A 21,865-nucleotide genomic window follows, 5' to 3' on the forward strand; every position below is an offset into this window, starting at 1 on the left:
AACCTGCTCGATAGTAGTAGTTTTTAACTGCTTGTGCGGCGGGTTACTGCTAGTTTAAATATAGTAACAACAGTTAAGTAGTAGCGGATATCACACGATAACTTAACTGCCTGTCTGGGTGACTGAGTGACTAGCTGAGTGACCGACAAGCCGTCAAGCGTTGTCGCTGATTAACGGTGTGGTTGCTACAGTGCAACGGAAATGCTGCAACGGCAACAAAGTGTATGCGATTTTGGCTAACTTTTGTTGATATAAAAAATGGAAGCGCATTGAAGCAGGCGACCATAAAATTCAAAAGGAAGGTAATGGCAGATATTAAGCCAGTTTTTAAAATGGCAGAAACGGTCGTAAAGTATGTAGGTACTCGTGGTGGTGCTATGGAAGTGCGAGTAAGAAAATCTGAGCCAAAAAAGTTAAAACAAACATGAAAGCGAGGTTAATCCAAGAATGATTTTTCATAAGCGCAGAAAATTGTTTGATACTTTACCCTTAACTTTCGGTATGCTATTCGAGATTGAAATCGCATTTTCTTCGAGCTATCGCTGCAAACTTTTTTCCTGTTTTCAAAATTCAATTGATGTAGTCAGAATTTTTGATTATTAATTAACTACGCTGATTTCATTTACACTGATGTAATCTCGCTTGTTAGACTAAATAATATGAATTTGTAAAAGCCCCATATTCCCATTTATATTTCAATTGAAAAGCAGAAAATTAAAAACAACCCCCTGCCTGCCTAACTGCTCATAAAGGCATAGCAAACCTTCAAGGGAACATGAAGCAAACAACTAAAACACTAAAACAACAACAGCCACAAGAAGGGCAATATCAAAAACTTTCTTGCCTCTCATCATTTCCGTCTCTGCCAGTTCTACCAGTTTTTTTTTTTAAGAACCATTTCCGGTCGCATGAAATTCAAATGCACGAAATTTTGTGTGCCGAAATGGCTAAATACAAAATATTACACCACACATGCATACAAACATACATACATGTGTACCTACGTGCGTTTGAGAACGCAGCCATATAACCGAAAGCAAAATAAAATGAATGGCAAAAAATGGAGTAAAACATCAGAAATCTAAAACCACAGCCACAGTCTGTGTAGAATTATTAGCCAAACATGCCAGCACAGCTCAGTTTAGCCCAGGCCACCACTCACAGTCCAGTCCTAGTCAGTGTGCGAGCAAATAACTCAGCGGTCACAGTAGACTAAATTCAAAACCAAATCGCAAACAACCATCGGAAAAAGTTAAAGTTACCAGTTTGCGTGGCGAAGCGCGAAACGGCGTAGAAAAAAAAAAAAACAAGTACTATAAACTCGTACTAAATTTCACACACTCAGCCAAAAAATTTCAGTAAATTTATTGCACAAGTTTGTTATTTGTTATGTGTTATTTTTTTTGAGTGCGCGGGTGCGCGCTTCATATGTAACTTTGGACTGGCCAAAAATAGAAATCCTTATACGAGTATGACGCTATCAAATGCTTAAGTGCACACTAAAAGTCTACAAGGATACTTGCGAGTATGAACACACATAGCAGTTAGCTAATGAAAAAATATTAAAAAAAAAAAAACTAAAACAAAAAACAAGATAAGCAAATCAAGCAACTAACTTTTGAGCAGCAAACATTGCCAAAATAGTAGTTTGTGTGTTTGAAAAAAATAAAAATATTAGAAAATAAATACAGCGTTTTGAGGATTTGTGTAGGTATTGTTGACATAAAGCTCTAGAAACTTTTATTTTAATATTTTTTAAATTTTGTTTGAAATTTTAAAAGCACCCTTGTAATTGAAGCTATGTATACATACATATGTATGTACATATGTACTTAGTTATCAGTGGCATTCACAANGGCAGCGTTGATCGGGATTAACTGGGACTTAATCCGGATCAATTGCATTTAATTCCCGAGTTGATCCGGATCAACGCTGCCGTCTGTTTAAGCTCTTAGACGGCAATTCTGGCTAAGATATTCAAAAAGTCTTTTGTAAGAAAATTGAAAGACTATAGACAAGATGATTTGAAAGACTGTGGGCCCCATGAATAAAGACAAAGACATTTTTTCTTTTTAATATTTCATACCTTTTATTCGATTTATTCAAATACATAAATTTTAGTAAAAGGGCAGAAATTTTAACAAGAAGCTCGTTTATCAGCACTTGAGCATGTTGCTAATGGAGATGTATCTATATTATGTTGGTCGCGATGCCCCAATAATCGCAATAGCTGAGAAAGCAAAGCACTGGCGTGCCATGCGATAGATCATAGAGAGAGGTTCAAATCCTCGGGCAGCGTATTTTAAAAATTTATTTATTTTTATTGTTTGTTTACGATCCACTTATGATTATTTTTCAGAATCACTGTGAGCTCATAGTTTAGTGCAGCTGCCTAGTAACCGCATAACTGTTTAGCTTAAACATTCGATCATAAGTAGACACTTTTTGCACTGCTGCAGTCAATTATACTTAGCTACCCGGCTACGATATATGTATGTATGTACTTACATTGTTCATTATTGTTAGTTGATTTACTAAACTACCTGCACTTCACAAAAAGCAATTGTTCAATTCTAACAAAAATACAAATAACAAAAAGGAAAGTTTGTGTTTTTTGCCATTTCTTAAATTTAAACTTCTTTTAATTTTTAGATTTTATTGTTTCAAAAAGAAAAATGTATATGTTTTTGAATTTAATTTAATTTTTGGAATCCTATTTTATTTTTTAGGTATTTTTTTTTTAATTTTTGGATTTTATCGTTGGTTAATTCTACGGTAACGCGTGTGACATTTCAACTCACATTTTAAGGCTCAATTCTTAAGCTGTAATATTAAATTCTTTAAACCGAGTATTTGCTACCTAGAAAAAAAAATCAAAAAAATTTTATCCAAACGACACATTTAATAAGGCTGTTATTATTGGCTGAATTTCTTTATTCATTCTGAACGTTTGGAATAAACTTTTTTGTTTACTTATTCTTTAGAACGTTCCTGATGATATGTTAACGTATATTTCAAACACATTCTGTTTATTCCGGCTGTGAAATGAGATTATCCGGAATGAATAAAGAAATGCAGCCTTTACCTGTCAAACCGTAAGAGATACTGTTTTTTCCCTGACAAGTGAAGTAATGGTTTCTTTTTATCATGAAGAAATTAACGGTGCTCATGTATTTGTATATGTATTTTTCATTTAAAATTACTTCTTTTTTTAATTAAATTATTACAGGGCAATTTTGGCAAATATAGTTGAAAGTCTTTTGGAAGACAGTTCGAAAATATTTGCTTATTCTGGCACAAAAGTCTTATTTAAAATGCTCCCTGGTCAACTTTTATGGTGAAAAGTACTGACCTGGAAACCGGAATCGAATCCTCGGGCAGCGAAATGTTTGTTTTTTCTTTCTTGAATAAAATTTTTTTCTTTTTTTAATTAATATATTTTTCTATACATAAGGTAAGTAAGGGCTGCCGTGACAAGCATTGACGCACAGTGTGGAAAATTCGTTTTTTTTTAGACAAAGCATATCCCAGGAACGAAAACACGAGACTATTTTTACTACATACATACATATTCCCAATTTATTGCCGATATGGTCTTACAATCAGCTTGATGAGCGCTGGGCGAAAACTCCTGCATTCAAAGTTACAAAGGCTTTCTGCCTGTTGGTGAATCACGGGCGATTTAAGGAAGTTTTTCAGCTGACCGAGGACCAACTCTCGATACTGACAGGTGTCCTGACCGAACATAACCCTTTAGAAACGGATCCCCATTGTCGCACCTGTATAAAGGACGACGAGGTGAGATCATATTAGAATTTCTTCCAGGATTACTTGTACCAAGTGGCAACACAAAAACAACATAGAAATGTACAGTAACTCAAACAAGTGACCACGTATATGGATTTTGTTTTAAATATACATACCTAATGTTTTTTCGAGTAAATCGTTTTTGTTATTTTTCTATAATTGTCCAAGCTTTAACCAAAACCATAAAAAATCAGATTCAAACTTTATAAAAAATTAAGAAAAATTCAAATATTTTCATAAAAATTGAACTTTGTAATCTGACTCTTAAGAACATTTTTGGGTATACAGTTTTATAGCCCATACAATTTTAGTGCTAATTTCAAATTACTAAAAAATCCCGTTGACATTTGAGATTTTTTTTTTTTGTGACGTATTTGTGCACTTTTTTCCATACAAGCATGAATTTGGTATGAAAGAAAATGCGGGAAATCGTTAGCAAAAAAATTTCGAAAATTCAACGCCAGTTTTTGTAAATTGCATTTGTTATATAAAAAAACCGCAAACGCAGTTTCTAGAAAAATTCACAAAAATCAGCGCGATTTTTTGCATTTCATCAGACTGAAATTGAATGGGCTGAAAACTGCATACCCAGAAATTTCTAAAGATTCAAATTAAAAACTTGATATTTTGATGAAAATTTGTTGTATTTTCCTAAATTTTGTATACAGTTTGAGACTGTTATTGGTGATGGTTTTGGTTAAAGCTTGGACGGTATTTTTATACAAAATGAAATTTAAAATTTAGCTTAAAGAACGCTACGAATATTTAAAAACATCAACACGTGCTCACTTGTATGAGTCACTGTATAAGTCTTTTTCCTAGGGCAGCTACCTATCCTAAACTAATTTAACCTAGGATGCCATCAACCTTTTCATGATGTTCGCGGGATCTGTTGCTCTCAAATATGCCTCCTTAAGGTCTAAATATCCGACCCCTTGTATTTTATAGTATCTAAAATTAAAGAGTAGTTATAAAGAATCTGCCTAAATAGTTATGATATATGTACACATAAATATGTAGTGGTGTCACGCTTTGGTTTTTTCCGCTTAATTCTTTGTTATTCGCTTATTCCGCTTTAGACTTTTGTGGGAAAATTTATTGCTTTGCTTAATTTATATCCGCCAACAAATAATTTACGACCATTCTTCACTTACCAAATAAATTATGCATTAACGCGATTGTCGACGACGTGAAAACAAACAACAACAAAAACTGTTATACGATTTAATACGTTACAGACTAGACGAGACTTGGCTTAGTGGTGGACCACACGCACGCGACTATGGTCTGCATTTACATATATAAATATGTATGTAATAAAAGTTGGTACATAACTGCATGTGCACATAAAAATGTATGTGATTGTTTATGGCTTTTAGTAGCATACATTCAGAAGAACCCTTTTTTGGCAAAGACTTGAAATTATTTACATACATATATTCAAAATTATTTTATTGTTTGCTTTTTGCAAAATCTGTTAAAAAATATAATGCTCTCATAAATTAGGTAAAATGGTTTAGAATAACAAAGTAACCTTTGAAATGAGAGGATAGTTTGATATAGCAACGTCTTTTAAGATTTCCTCTATAGTAATTGAAACATTGAAAGCACAGAACTGCGTGATAATCGACCAAAATGGAGAAAGGAATCTCGTTTGCGCATTAAGCATAATTGGCAAAAGACCTTAACTTGGTTTATGAACGAGTGTATTTTTTTAGGAATATTTCCTAAAATAAGCTGGTATCGAATGGAAACGTACTAATACCCTTTTTCCATCCTTTTTCCATGTTAGCGACTGGTATTTTTAACATGCCGATGTCCTACGCGGATTTTTTCTGCGATGAAATTAGATTTTCAAATTTATAATTTATATTTAAATTGAATTAATTATATTGACTTATATTTAATTAATTTTAAAAATGCTAACCACCTCCAAGCGGACTCGAACCTGCGACATTTGTAAGAAAAGCAAATAATTGCGTTTTATGGTCTGATTATGGCAACTTAACGTAACTTACAGGTATTCTGTTAAATGGGTGTTGCTTATAATTGAACAGCCGAAACTTAACGTAACTTAATGTCACGTCGAAATCTGTTTTATTTTGATTCTCTAAGTTCTACGTTCCATTAAGTTAAGTTGCCATAATCAGGCTTTTATGTTTGGTTTTGGCAATTCAAAGGCAGATGTCGCTGAACGCTTAAGTTCTTCGCAATTGTCAACTGGTTGGCCATCGCATTAGCACAGACTAGTTAATGAACTGACTTTATATTTACAGACTGGTTTGGCTTTTCACTGCAGGGATATGCCAACGCTCATTGCTTGACATCTATTGCTGGCAATCTGGTAGTTTGGCAGCCATATTTTCATTTGAAAGAAGCGGCGGAATTTTGATATGGAGTCAAAATAAAAAGCTGTTCCCCATTGGTTTATTTATAGGGTTTCGCAGCGGAGCGAAGCAAAGGAGCAAGGAGCTAAGAAGCAAAGGATTTTAGCTGGAGCGGAGCTGGAGCAAAGAGCTAAAATAATTCATTTTCTCCTTAGCTCCTTAAAGAAAAATCTTCAATATTTTGTTGTTATTTTCTGGCCTAGTAACGTTTTATTTTGAAAAGTTTATTGTTGTTTTTCCACAAAAATTTTCAATAATAACGTCCTTAAGCTCAATAAAACTAATTTTTTGTCACTGAAACCAACCATGTTAAATAAATTTCCATATTTAATTAACTTGGCGATTTTTTTTTTAATTTTCTATTGGTCAACCGATTAGTCGATGAATCGATTAACAAGCGCATTTATTTAGAATTGAAAAATTTCTTAAGAATTGGTAATTAAGTTCATAAAATTATGTTATACATATATCCAACCCACAGAGAGGACATTTGCAGAAATACATATGTATGTATGCATGTAAGTACACTTACATATGTACATATAGATTCAAATTTAACTGAATCATTTTTCACTTAATATTAAATCGCGTGCTGCTAAAATATGTTCTTAGCTGCCCAATTTGGCTTTGGTTGCCATTTTGCTTGGCCATTCAGCCATTTCTTGTAATTTTGCCAATTCCGCCTTATCGCCACAAATTTGAGGTCATTTGGTAATATTTAATTTGACAAAAAATAAATGACAATTATTGGCGTTGATTTATGTAAAACCTCGCACTAACGCTTTTTATTACTTTCAACACCGTTGTTGTTGTTGTTGCCTGCATTTTTTGGCAACCCTTGGCGAGGCTTATAAAGTCAATGTAGCAAAAGGATGAACCTCTTTTGGCTTAAATGCTTCAAAAATAGTTTGTAAAGTGAAAAAAATAAATAAATAAAAATAAAAATAAAATATGAAATGACATTTGGCAATTTGTTTTGAGCGCGTAATTGTGTCAAACGGTGTAGTTTAAAGGCGCGTTTTGGCATTTTGTAACGCCTTGGCCGTCGCTTTAACTGACGCTCAGTTGATGTGTGGGTTTGGTCGGTTTTGAATTACCTAAAGTGTCTTCAATTCGAATTGAATTGCTTTAATATTGAGCGTGTGTGTGTATAGCTGGTAACTAGGTATCTATTCGCTGAGTTGGATTGTAAGTGATTTTGACCTATTTCGTCAATTTATTTGTTTGCTTGATTGTGTGTAGTAACTGTACTTGACACTATTACTCATGTTTTGTCGACTAGTTTGCCAATGTTGCCTTTTTCATGACTGGTAGTATTTTTATTCATACATATAAATATGTATGTCTCTCTATGTAAGTGTGTTGGTATATTTATGTATACATAGTTCATATAACCTACTGGGGCACATAAACGCTGGGGCGGCACTCCCTTAATGCATTGCATGTCAGCATGCAACGCGTGTGCTCATGTGGCAGGCCTAACCAAGGAAAAGGGGGGGGGGTTACGAACAGTTCTTCGCGGCATTGTTTTGCGTGCCTCAAACTATTTGCGATTTCACGCTTCATCTCCTACTCATACAGTACTTAAAGATGTACATATGAACAGAATTTGCAACTATTCTACGCTATCTACTATGACAATGCCACGCCATCTAAATGAGTATTTACATATGTTGATTTCTGTTTAGTTTTTCTTTTTCAGTTAACAAATCATGAAACTACTATTTTTCATAACTCTTTGTTGTTCGTCGTAGTTTTAGCCATGTTTTTTTTTCATGCTTTCGCAAAAACAGCAGGATTCAACAATGTTGAGAAGATAAACACAAATTTTCCATGTCATTGTTTTTAAATTTGCTATTTGTTAGAATATGCATGTGAATGTGTACACATGTCCTTGACGGGAACTTCGTAGTCAACTACTGAAATAGTTAACTTTTGGACCACTTATTACGGCTAACTTTTAATTGCTTTCAAAGTCATACAACATATAAAAGTCAATCAGGGCTCAGCTGAAGAAATATGTACATATGTATATTTATGTATGTGTATTTTTGTCACCATATTCCTTTCAAAACAAAAAAAAAAAACTTGTGCACAAAAAGAAAAATATACACTGCCGGAACAAAGTATTGGCTCAGCAAATTTTTCACAATATATGCAACAATTTTTATTCCAATATTTTTCCTCCAATTTTGTATAAAAANTACATAAAAATATAACTCCTTTTGCAAAATTCTGCAAATTTCAAACTTTTTAATCAGATTTTTTAGAACTTTTTTGAGTAGGCAGTTTTGCAGCCCTGATTTTCGAGAATTTTTTTTAAGGTGTTTTGCATTTTTTCCATATAAAATATTTTCGAAAAAAAATTTTGTATGGAAGAGGCTGCGTGAAATAAATTTCCCAAAAATCAACGGTATTTCCTAGCTACTTAAAAATTGTACTTTATTACAATAAAATTAATTGGGCTACAAATATGCATACTCAGAAAAATTCTAAAAAAACTGATCAAAAAGTTGAAAATTTTCATGAAAATTTGCTGAATTTTCTCGAGTTTTCTAAAAAAAGAGTAATAAAAAATTGAAAATTTTCATGAAAATCTTATAAATTTATGTTTTTGTTGTAGAATGAACCATATTTTTATAAAAAATTAGCGGAAAAATATTAGAATAAAAATTGTTGCATATATTGTGAAAAATTTGCTGTGGCAATACTTTGTTCCAACAGTGCATGTATATACAAGAAGGAGTAAAAAGCAATTACGGAAGAGCCTTCTCTAGAATGTTTTCCTTAATTATTTTCTATATGAAACGGGCCCATTTTCATTTAATTTTTCGTAATTAAGAAAAACCATTAACAAAAATGAAAAATCATACGTTGAAACGCGAAGACGTGCATTTGAGCTATGTTCATGGCAATTAATAGGTAATAGCTAATCTAAAAAAAAAGTATAAAAAGTAAGCTTCTTGAAATATTCTATTAATTAGCATAACAAAGGTCAGCTTATAAATAACCAGTTTTTAGTTAGTTGAAAACAAACTGACTTTTTGCGCGACAGCACCAAGGAAAAGTATTCAGCTAAATGTACATAAAGTAGTCGGGGCGTAATCACACCTAGTTCAAAACTAGTGAACTTCTGCGAGTCAACTTCTAGTGAGTCAAGTTTTGAAATAAAGGACAAAGTAGATTTTTAGACAAATAAATAAAGTCAGAGGACAACCTATTGTGAAAAAGCACTGTCCTTTGAAATAAAGTACGAATGGTCACCGTACTGATAGTCCATATACTGTAACGCTAATATCTTCTACATTACTTAAGCTAAGACCAATGTTTTGATGTTTTTGAAATGCGAATGTGCAGTAAAGTGCGAAAGATAGCTATTGAAATGTATGGTCGAGTTGCAAATCCGTCCCCTCAAAAAAAGTGGTGTGTGAATCCTACGCGCGACTAAAGTGAAATTTCTTCCTATTATCCGTATATAATACTACTACTATAATAAAAACCGCCACGGTCATTTCTACGGGTTCGACGCCTTAACCAAAAATCTTCCCGAACAAACATTTTTAGTTGATGGGTATTCAAAGTTTTTTTTAAAAACACGATTTTTGCCACCTTGCTAATTATAACTTGTTTTTATTTTTCTATCAATTACAGTTGCTGGCAGCAAAAATAGAGCATCACTATTAAAATCATAAAAAGCGTATAAGTTAAAGCAAAAAACTGAGAAAAATTAAAATTGTTATACATGCATGAGTATTTAACACGTTTGTAAATACAACAAAAAAAGTTTGTAAAATAAATTCAAAACCGCCGAAACAAAAAGTTAACAAAACAACCAACCAAACAAATTACCTAATTAATGTCATACAACAACAACAACAAATCGAGCTAAAACACACCAAAAATGCACCACCAATAAAAAAAAAATTAGCACCAACAATAAGAACAACTATTACGTGAACAACTACTGTTCTGTTCAATCAACTGCTATCTATGCAACTAAATACCGTTTCGGCCAACCAAAGAATGCACTACCAACGTCGTGGTAGCGATTCAAGCCAAACCGCAACCAACTAATCAACTAAATACTCGTAATCAACAAATCAACAACAAGCGAACTGACTAATCAACCAACTAACCAATCAAACTAAGCCAAAACAGCCACAAAATTGCACAACATACAAAGAAGCGTGTGAATTGTAAAAGCAAAAACAACAACAAGAACCACCACCACCACCACCACCATCACCACCACAAAAAAACGTGTAAAACAACATTAAAATAATCAAGCGAATTGAATTTAATGGAATTACTAAAACAGATTGCAATGCAGCAATCGCAAATAGTACAACGCACTGGATTACTTATCTTGCCGGTTATTTGCATATTCCTATGCGGAACTACCACCATTCCACACTTAACTAAAAACAAAAAAGTTCAACTAATTTCAAAAAATTTGCCAAGTAGCTTGTAAAAAAGTTAGTTAAGCAAACACTTAATTGCTAACGAATTACGACTTGTGTAAACTTGCACGCAACATAAACAATTTTCCTTGAACCCAAACGCCCTTAACATCACGCGTTATCGCGTTAACTACCGTCTTCATTGATTTCTGGGATATTTTTTTAAATTAAATACAAAACGTAAAACAAAAGCACATACACACACACATACAAATATTGATTCAATATGACTTCGCCACCGGAAAGCCCCATCGAGGAGGTTGTCTTCGAATTGGAACACACCCGAGTGCCTAAGCCGATTAACGTAACGATCGAAGATTTGTATCGCGAAACGAAATTCTCAAAACAAGAAATACGAATTATGTATCGTGGATTTAAAACGGTAAGTTAGGGATGAGATAGGTAAATAGAAGAACAAGTAAGTAAGTATATGCTATAATCGATTTACGACTTTTTACACTGTTTTATTAATTCTAACAAGTAAATATGTATTTGAAATACATTCAGCATAAATTATATTTATTTTTGCGATTATTACATGTGTATGTGATGAAAATGAATGATGAAAAACGCATGTGGCATATCACTTTTTTTTTTAAATTAATGACATATGTATAGGTATAAGGAGAGCAAGAGAAATAATGAATAACTAGCAAAAACAACGTTTTTTTCAACATCACTTTTCGATTGACTTGATAGTTTCTGAGAAGTAAGTTAATCATTCCAGATATTTTGCTTTTTGATGCAAAAATTAATAAAATTCAGATTTTAACACGAGAAAAATATTAATATGTATTTGAAATCCGTTTTGCTCCACAACGTCTGGATTTTATTCTAACTTAAGAAATCCGGGAGGAAATTTTTTCATAGACAACATTTTATAAATATTAGGGATTTACTTTAACAGCCTTATTCCGTATCACGAACGATAAGCAAAACAAACGATTCGTCTGCAGACGACAACCTCTCTGATTACGATTTTAAACTCTATCGGTCGTCTTCGTTGTGCATTTCATACATTACGTTGCAATGGTCTCGGTTGCGTTTAAACCGGCTAAAATGATGCCGCCAGACTAATTTTTGAAGCATTCCTCTGCAGACGAATCGTTCGTGTTGCCTATCGTTCGTGATACAGAATAAGGCTGTAAATCTTGATATCAAAGTTTTTTGGCTTTTCTGATTACGAATATGAATTCAGGTTTTCAAAATTCAATATGGTGGTCAGATTAAAAAAGATTTAATTCTTATAAAATTTGGTACTTGTATAGGTTTTTGAAGTTGCTGATTACCAGGGAATGGATTTTTAGGACCTAAAAACCTACAAAAAAAGACAAAATAAAATAGCGAAATAGACTGGAAAAGTCAAAATAAAATAGCGAAAGAGGCAGGAAAAGGCGCTAGAAAAAGCAAACAAGGCGACGTGAGTTGATACACGTGGCGCCCATTTAAATATGGAACGTTTGAAACTTTTATATTATCAGGAATAAGGGCTTTCTTTTCGCCATAAACCCTTCTTTAAAGGTACAATATGCAAAAAAGGCGAATATCTAAAAAAAGACAACATAAAATGCGTAGTATATATGTGTATTTTTTTTTAAATTCTACCACCATATTGAATTCGCCTTTTTTGAAGAAAATCTGATTTCATAATTGCAAACAATGACTTCAAAACCCCTAATTACCAAGATTAAAGTAAATTTGTCAATATCTATACAATAAAGTCTACCAGGTTTTTTGAGTTTAGAAATCCTGACATACTGGAGAAAAACGGACTTGGGATTCGTGTGGCCAGTAACCCCAAAAACACCTGGTCTGGTAAAAGAAAACATCTATAATTTTTCTCCACAAAATAAGTTTTCAAATACGGTGTGGTACCTATTTAGATAATTTTTCGCGACACACTCTAGTGTACCCCAAATAGCTAGAACACATAAAATATTATTTGTTAATATTATAAAGAACGATTTTAGCGTTATCGGGCGATAAAATTTGCTGCCACTGAAATCGAAGCCGAGTATATACACATACATATGTGTGTATCTATAAATATGTATGTATGTATGTGCCATGATATTATATATCATATGTGTCATGGATCATTAAGTTCTTAATATTTGCTTTTTTTTTGCCTTTTTGTTAAGCATAAACTCTTTGAAAGGAAACTGTAAAAATTTGAAGCGAGGCAAAAAATTATGCACGTAGCACATAGACAGTGGTCCAAGGCTTCGACACGAATAATGGCGATATTACTTTAGAAAATTTCTTTCGTTATGTCAACTTGGTGTGACTAGCTTCGATAATCATATTTTAAAGTGCTAGACAATTGGACAAGAAGATGGAAGGAAAAATCTCAAGATTTGAAATTATAGTACATAGATTTGAAATTGTAGTAAATTTTTTATGTACTTAATTTTGGGTTGGAGATTAGGCATCTGTATACCATTTTTCTAAACCAGGCCCATTTCAAGTTTGCATTATGAATTAAAAAAAAATCAAATTTTAACAGTGAAAAAGCTTAAAAATACTTTTTTTATAATTGTTCTTTTTTTTGTTTGTATTAAAGACTCTTCCCCTACAAAAAAATCAAGCTATCAACAAAGAATGAAAATCAGCGCCTCTGGTCGAAAAATTAAAATTTAGACTAAAATGCTATAATAATTAAAAAAAAGTGGCTGAAAGTTTAAATCTATACAAATTTGTACGAGCATTCAAAATATTTTGGCACGGATTTGCTCATAGAAAAGTTTATTAAGTTATGATTAGCGTGGCGCAGCAAAGATGTCTCACAAAAATATCAAAAACTAAAAAGTTTCTACTAAATCGAAAATCACGAACAAACACAACACTTTTATTTACATACAAATACATATGTACAAGCGCAAAGCTCACACATGCATATATGTGTGTGTACATTAGGGTGGTCAAAAAAAAAAACTAAAGTCGGAACTTTAATGCGCTCACCACCTAAGATTGTTTTATTTCGAAAAAAAAGTATAAAAGATCTACAGAGGTCGCTCAAAGCGCTCAAAGTCTTTCATGCACTTTATATAGGAAAAAAACAACTTTTTGTAGAAATGGTATAGAATTCTTGAAAATCAATATTTTTTGATCGGAAAAGTCTGGTTCTCTTCGGGAGACTTACTAAAGATTTTTTATTGGTCGCCCCATTGCAGAGTTATTAGGCGGTTTTGTTGGAACCATAGATTATAGTTACTATGAAAAAAAGTTAAGTAAACAATTGCTACTATTATTGGGAATCTTCTGCAGAGTTGATTTTTAAGAATTCTACACCATTTCTAGGAAAAGTTGTTTTTTCTCTATATAAAATACATGGAAAATTTTGAGAGCTTTGAGCGATCTCTAAACTTTTTTTGATATCAAAATAAAAAAATCGTGTTTTTTTTCGGTAGTGAATAACTCTAGGGGTTGAGAGCTTAAAAATTCCGACTTTACTTTTTCACATACAATTTTGGAACACCCTAATCTACACATTTACCCATTAGTATAACTTTTGGTTTCTTTTTGAAAAGTTATGAATGCATAAAATATTTACGACATCTTTATGCTTCGATGCTTATGCATTGGAAAGTGTCCTGCAATACGGGTCATGTGATAAGCTCTTCATTTTGCTCTCTTTGCTTATTGCAGGAATGTCCCGAAGGCGTTGTGCATGAAGAATGCTTCAAAGAAATCTACGCAAAGTTCTTTCCACATGGCAGTAAGTATTCGTATAAGTAAAATTTTTTGTATAAATTTTACAAACTTATCGATTAAGGATTATTGCCAGATATTTGACACTAAAGAATTTAATGGTATTGTGTTAAAGACGTATGTACGTTATGCACTTACATAGTATATGCCGATAGCATAAATATCTACTACCTTATTGATACGTTCCTTATTTTAGATTCCAGTTTATACGCTCACCACGTGTTCAGAACATTCGATACGAATAGTACAGGGTCCGTGAACTTTCGGGTGAGTGGTTGAGTAGTGGAAAATATATTTTATTTTAATTTACATTTTAACTTTATTTGCTATTGAAATGTCTGTATTTTTATTTTTCTATATTTTTTTTACAAAATAGGACTTTCTCAATATACTGTCAACACTGCTGCGCGGTACAGTGTACGACAAAGTTAAATGGACCTTCAAATTGTACGATGTGAATGGTGATGGTCGAATATCACGTGGCGAAATGAGCGATTTATTTCATTCGATACACGAGCTAATGGGTCGACGACCGCACCAACCGGAGGAGGATCGAAAAGCCAAAGATCAGGTATGGGAAATGGGAAGTTGGGTTAGTTATAGATTGTTTGTTATTATTGCAGAACTGAGAAGATAGATTGAAAAACTTCCAAGAGTTCATGTTTTAATGCTATCCCTTGCAATTGGTATCGTTCATTAGTGTCGCGCGGTAGAATTAACTTTTTTTTTGGCGAATCCTATATGCATATCCTCTACATATTTTTGTAATAAATAAAATACTTTTTTATGTGTATTAGGGTGTACCACTTCCCATACAAAAAAATCCGCACTGTTTTGCCTTCGTCGTATATGTCGTAAAAATATTATAAATCTAAAGTATAATAATTTGTAAGATTCCGTTAGAAAACCGCAACTACTTGAAATTAACCTGTTGCCTAAGATATTGTACTAAGATTATCACACTATGGCTCAATAGAGCTAAGCCCTAACAAATGCACGTTTTTAGTTTATCAGGGATATGAATAGCATGTCGAACGATTACAATTTTAAAGGACGTTTTTCCCGTTTTAAAGACGCCATCCGCAGGGTCTGATGGTACCTCGTCTTTCTCCCTGGCTCCTTACGAGATATTTTGAGGCTCATCAACTTTAAGACGACATCCTGAGTACACTTAGCCTATTGTGTCGATTGCTATCTTACACAGCGCCACAATTCTACTTCCATTGGTGCGTAGGGAACTTGCCTTATTTATTGCTTTCATTTATGACACCTATGATCTTCTGATCTGTTGCTTTCACAACAGAGGCCCGAGTACCGCCTCTGAGTGCTTTGACTTCTCTCGGTGCCTTTACTGGTGTATCCTCTACCGCCAATAGAATGTATACTTTCACCTTTACGAAGTCATCGTGATCCTTCTTTATCGGTGAGATGGTCAGACGGCTATCTATACGTCGGACTTGGTGGGTGATTTTAAAGTTGTGTGCTCGGTCTAACTCCTTAATGCTACTACAGATCATCAAGCTGGCACTTTGACCAACTGGAGAAAGCTCAACAGACGCTGCTCGCAGGGTGGTACTCTGACTACTTGAGGGCACAGGAAGCTCGGGGCATGCGCTGAAGGCTTGCCGGTTCATTTAACTTTGGTTAGTTCATCCATAGAAAAGTTATTCAGTGCCACAGCCCAAGTTGAAGGAGAGGTGGCGAAAACAGAGGGTCGTCCGATCGTACAAAGATCTACTGTAACCGGGTAAGGCTGAGCAATTAACCCCCGAGGTCGCCCGGTTTCCGAAGCGATACGTTCGAGGCTGGGCTTTATAAAAGGATGCGTACGTGAATATGAAGCCAGCTATAGGGATACGGAATTGTAAGTCTTTGTCAGAGAACGTCACTTACATTCGTTGACTGTTAGGCGGCAGAGAAAAGATTAGCTTCCAAGGTAGTAAAGTTGAAAGTAAGTAGTTTTAAAATATTGTGGATTGCTAGCTTCATTGAATCACGTCAAAATCTGCTTCTGATCGGTTCCTGGACATAGCCATATCGAAATGAACGAAATAGTTGATAAGACCTGGAAACGAAAATTAGCGGGGTGGATAACTCCCTACTACCTTCTTCTTCTTCTTATATGGCACTTCATACATTTGTCGGTTTGGACTGAGACCAAAAAGCTTCGCCAGTTGCCTCTCTCCTTTGCGAATTTGTGGCAATTGTTCATCCCACCTTATACGAGTCGCTTGAAACTTATTAACCTTGCTACACTTGTCAGTCGTAGAGAAATGCTTGGTATAATTTTTATAGTTAAATTACTGGCAGGCTCAATTTAAAGTCTGCCTCTTCTGGCTGATGTTAGCTTTAATGTTCCCTCTCGTGTATCAAGGCACTTTTGCCCCCTATTTCTGAAAGCCTGCAAAACTACTTTTGAATTACACGAGGCACTCAAGTGGTTCCGTACGTCAAGGGGACTGCATCCCTCGTGCGGATGGGCGGGAAAGGAGTGCAAAACCGTTGGGATTATTATTATTATTAAGTGCGGACAGGTCTTTCTGCACTTGGTCCTTCCATTGTTTTCGTAAGCGCCCTTGCTTTCGTTGTCCACCGAAGAGTGGCACCGATTTCTTATCTACTTAGGAGGGTTAAAGAATACATCACGACTGTGAGATCTCAAAGATTCGTATGGCTGAGAATCAATAAGGCTCGTACTGCGGAATTATTGATGTTAAACAAACCTGCAGTCTGACGTCATCAGAGGGCACCGTGCCATAGCACCAATGCTTTACGGATGGCGTATACCAACAAGCTCCCTCTGGGATGAAGAAGAAGAGCGATTGATTCACCACTTCCTATGGCAATGTCCTACTTTGTAAACAAGGCGCTCCAAGAATTTGGGCTTATGGTTTTTTAATGCTGTGGGGGAGATAGCTATAGCAAGGCCTAGGTTAATCTCAAGTGTTACCCCATTTTATGTAGTCTATTTGGGTGTACCCGATCAATATTTTTGAGGCACGTTTAGTTCGAAGTTACTTTTTATGTGGCAGAACACAATATTAAAAAAAAAAAATGATCTCACGTACTTAACCTTCCAGTTTTCTACAACTCTTTTCATCTTCTATTTATTTCCCAGTTGGAACGCACCTTCCGTTCATTTGATCCACACAATGTTGGCTACATTAATTTCGAAATGTGGATGAAGGGTCTGCTCACCAACCGAACCATAGTGAATTCTTTTCATGTCTTTCACTCGGATCCCTGATGGTCGGAGAGTGACTTCGAGAGTATTTTGAATAATCAAGAAGTTATATCGCTTATAGATCTCTGAGAAAGCCAAGCCAAAAATGGCAGGAATGTACGCAAGGCCAGCGTTAGTCCGCAGGTAAGTGGCTGAAGGTAAAAAATTAGTTCAATATTTTCTGATACAATTTTTGAATACTATTTTGCAGGCGAGTAAGCCGTTAGACAAAAATAAGAACACGTAAAATTACGAGCAAATTTATAAAGTTAATTAAAGAGCTAATGATCGGCTCGCAAGCAAACGATGTACATACATACATGAAATGGTAATGTCTGACCGTGAATATGCGTCTGCGAATATTATCCTGCCATGCAAGCGAATTTGGCGATTGCAAAATCTACATTGTAATTCAGTTGGTAATTACAATAAAGTAATTGACTAAAGTAAATGTTATTGACAAAAATATGTACTATAAATAATTGAAATTCAAGGAAATTGAAATTAGGCATAGACAATTTTTAGTATTTACAAAAGATGAGAATTGATTGCTCCAATGTTTCACACACACAATCAAACATAATGCGAGTTCACATATTTGACAAATATGTAAATAAAACTTAAATTTAGAGCAGATGTAGTGACACTAGAGTTGAAATTTGACAATTGAAGGCTTTAAGAATGCTTGAAAGTGTTAACTGGACATAAAGTTTTGGTCATTAAAAGCATGAGTGAAAATTTTTTGGTGTAATTTAAAAGCTGAACTTAAAATGTGGGTTATTTATAAATTTAAAACAAATTTCTGGATATTTAAAAACTTGTTCAAATAACTGTCATAAATTTTTGGCAATTGAAAAAGTGGGCATACTTATATGTTTCGTAAACTGGACATAAATTACGGACCTACATTTTTGTTCACTTAAAGACTGTTTTACCACTTTTCAGACTTTGTGTAAGTGGCTACTGAAAACCCAGTTTTTAAGNGTGAAAGTGTAATACCAGGATGCCGAGCAAGAATTACTTTACTGACAAATACTAACAGTAGTAACAAATATACTTAGTATGGTAATTGAATAATTATAGTAGTACTTAATAGAAATGAATGCTAAACAATAAAATTCAATAAATCAAGTGTGATGAAAAGACGAAAAAGAAAGTATTTAGGATTTTCAAGCGAAAATAATTGAACCTAGGTCATGAAAATACAAGAAAGTATATTAGTGTTTAATAAATATTGTAAAATTTAATAAATAATTTGAAAGTTCTCAGGCAACTTAATATGGTTTAATTTTAAGTTTGCTGTGGTGAGATTTTGAAATTAAAGACCTACACTGATATGTTCCGGCAAGCTTAAGCAGGGATAACACGATTTGTACATCTGTACAGATTTGTACCTTTTGACAGTTACAGAGTGGGGTTCTTTTATTAAGCTGAATTCATTCTCTATAAAAATGTTTAGGCAACACCACTCTGTGATTGCCAAAATGTACAAATGCACAAATCGTGTGATACCTGCTTAAGGATAATCAACGAGTACTAAGCCAGCCAAAAACTGTCGGTTAAATTCTGAATACAATTTACTGGGCCATTTTCTCTTCTCCCTCACATATTCTGTATGAGAATTTTTACAGAGATATTTCACTATTCGCAAAAATTGGAGGAAAAACGAAGGTTTTTTTTACCCCTGGGTTACACGTAGGACTTTAAGAAAAATAAATAGAACAATAAACAAATGTTTTATTCTTGATAATAACTTAAAAAAGCAATTCTTGAGATTTTGCTAGAAAAAATATTTATTTAAAGCATATCTGATCGCAATTTTTTTTTGAGTAAATCTACCGATCGGAGCAAAGTCTTAACCCTGCACAAATATTCTCAGCAAATCTTTCCTTTCAAAATCTCGCTGTTGGATTGTAAACATTCCTAAAACTTTATTGACAATAGTACGTTAAAAAAAATTGCTTTAAATTTTGCAAAAAGTTGATTTTATTAAAAATTTAAATTTTTAGTTAAAACTTTTATATAACAGAATTTGAAATATCGCATGAAGTTTGGCAATATGTACATAAAACTAGTAAATACTTAATATCATAAACACATCTGCCAACTAAGATAGTTCCACACTCGCACGAATACATGATATACTGTACTTACAATATAATTTTTGCTGTTATTACTGTATTTCCGGTCAATTAACCCTTAACCGAAACATATGAATGACAATTTCAAATGAAATACCAAAGGCAATTTATTTCTAAGATTTCATTTAAGTATTTACTTACATACATAAGTACATTCAGACATAAAAAAAAACACTGGAAAAAAAAATTCTCAAAAATAGTCCATATGTATGTAGGTTTATGCATGTACTAACTCTATTTGTAAGAACTGAAAATACATTGAAATTTCATTTCAGAAATTCAGAAAAAAAATAAAATAACTAAAAAACATACTGAAATAAAATAGAGCAAAAATATAAACGACAAACAAGGATTAACCTAATAGCCAGATAAAATAGAAATTCAAACGCAGATAAAGAAAAAAAAAAACAGAACATAATAGACTATAGGTAAAAAATGAAAACACACAAAACATGAATTTCGTGCACCGAACGCCCAGCGAAAATAATATAAAAAAAAAAACCAAATACATACATACACGGAAAATACAAAATGAATTTGACGGTAAAATGCAGCTTATAGAGTGTTCTTATTGTAAAAGGGTAAATAAATTACTCAACACGTAAAAAAATAATAAATGAACAGCAAATATTTTACAAAAATAAGAAACAAACAATATACAGTTAGAAGAAGTATATGTTTTTAAGTATGTAGTATGTATTTATCTACAATACTTTTGGGATTGTTTATCTTTTTTTAATTAAAAATTCAACTAATTTTTCACTCACTTTAATGGAGCCAAATTCCACCGAAGCTGTAAGCAATACCTGAGCAAAATATGATAAATAAAAATATTGAAATACACATACAAATACACACATCACTGACTACTTTGTAAAATGTTACCAGCAAAAAAATACAAAATAAAAAACAGTAAAATAATATTTACCCACTATTAAAACGTAAATGACCGATTTTTTTAAGCAAGAAACGCTTTAATCAATATGTAGCTTGATTTTAACACCGCAATAAAAAATTTTTCTAAGTAAGCAAATCACGCAATGGAAAAAAGAGAAATTCCGAAAAATTATAACACTCACTACGAAATTTTCATAGACTTAAAGTGGATATAACCTCAGCACATTTTTGTTTCGTTCTCATTGAGGCAGAGTGGAAAGAGAACAAGTAAAATTACCAACAAAAAATTTCCATACGTGAAAATGTATTAAATTTATTACTTGGAGCCAAAAAAGATTTATAGGAGGTGGGCCTAAAGAGCAAGGTGGGGTAAAAGAGCAAGGTACAACCAATTTCATGAAATTATTGTTGGTGGACGTAAATATTGACCGCTTGTGACGTGCTTTCAGATGTATGCTTTTCTGGTTAAAACTAGCATATACTCCGAATTATATTAAAATCGGACAGTATATACCAGTACAGTGCGTCGTCTTTTACCATATTCCACATGGGGTTTGAGTGAGCTTATATGAGCACGTCCCACTGTGTGAAGGTCTGTGAATACCCTAAATGGTTTATTGACATTTATCGAAATTTACAAGTAACTATCATCGCCTAATAGCAACTCCTAGTATCAAAATTTGGCATTAGAACCGTTTGGGGGCTTGGATCGATACACAAAAAACTGCGGGAATTTCCTCTTTAATTTGCGAGTTATTCATCCCAATTACGGTCAGGCCCTTCTGCAGGCAGGTACTTTTACAAACGCGCCTATACCCAACCTTCCTTGCATTGTCCTGGCGCACGTTCTTTTTTGGCAGAGACGCGCATGCGGACTTTAGCTGCCTATCCGTAATGCGATGTTGGCCAATCGTGTGGAACGCACGTCAATTTGATTCTTAATTCTTCGTCCAGAGGACACCCAAGTGGCTTTGTGGATGTTTCAATGCTGGTGTATTACTAATTACCATTTTCCATACCGCGGCAAAAGCGATCAGCCTCACGCTGTTGTCGGAGGTATTGCTCATGTCGACTGAAGTTTGCGACAGCAGGACTAAATACCCCTTCTATGCTGGCCCTAACGTAAAAGTGCTATTTCTACGCACTCGTTGAAACTACTCTTTGGTATCACCGTCCAACTTCTCCGGCCAGGCGGGCACATAAACTAGGCCAATGTTGTTTTTTTTTTTGCTTCCGTGA

General features: G+C 33.8%; 1 protein-coding gene across 1 annotated transcript in view; it reads left to right on the plus strand.

Annotated features, from left to right (window-relative positions):
• The window catches only part of LOC108364382 (Kv channel-interacting protein 1), a 35,411-nt gene extending 17,129 nt beyond the window's left edge, over positions 1-18,282 (plus strand). Inside the window, exons 2-7 of the mRNA XM_017618052.1 lie at positions 9,846-11,036; positions 14,303-14,372; positions 14,562-14,632; positions 14,742-14,936; positions 17,484-17,732; positions 17,800-18,282. Coding sequence (XP_017473541.1) covers positions 10,881-11,036; positions 14,303-14,372; positions 14,562-14,632; positions 14,742-14,936; positions 17,484-17,612 — 621 coding nt within the window. The 5' untranslated portion in view covers positions 9,846-10,880 and the 3' untranslated portion in view covers positions 17,613-17,732; positions 17,800-18,282. The remainder of the gene's footprint in view (positions 1-9,845; positions 11,037-14,302; positions 14,373-14,561; positions 14,633-14,741; positions 14,937-17,483; positions 17,733-17,799) is intronic.
• The last annotated feature ends 3,583 nt before the right edge of the window (positions 18,283-21,865 follow it).

This window comes from Rhagoletis zephyria, unplaced genomic scaffold (assembly GCF_001687245.7).
Source record: "Rhagoletis zephyria isolate East Lansing unplaced genomic scaffold, Rhagoletis_zephyria_1.1 Rzeph_scaffold_01545, whole genome shotgun sequence".
NCBI lineage: Eukaryota > Metazoa > Arthropoda > Insecta > Diptera > Tephritidae > Rhagoletis > Rhagoletis zephyria.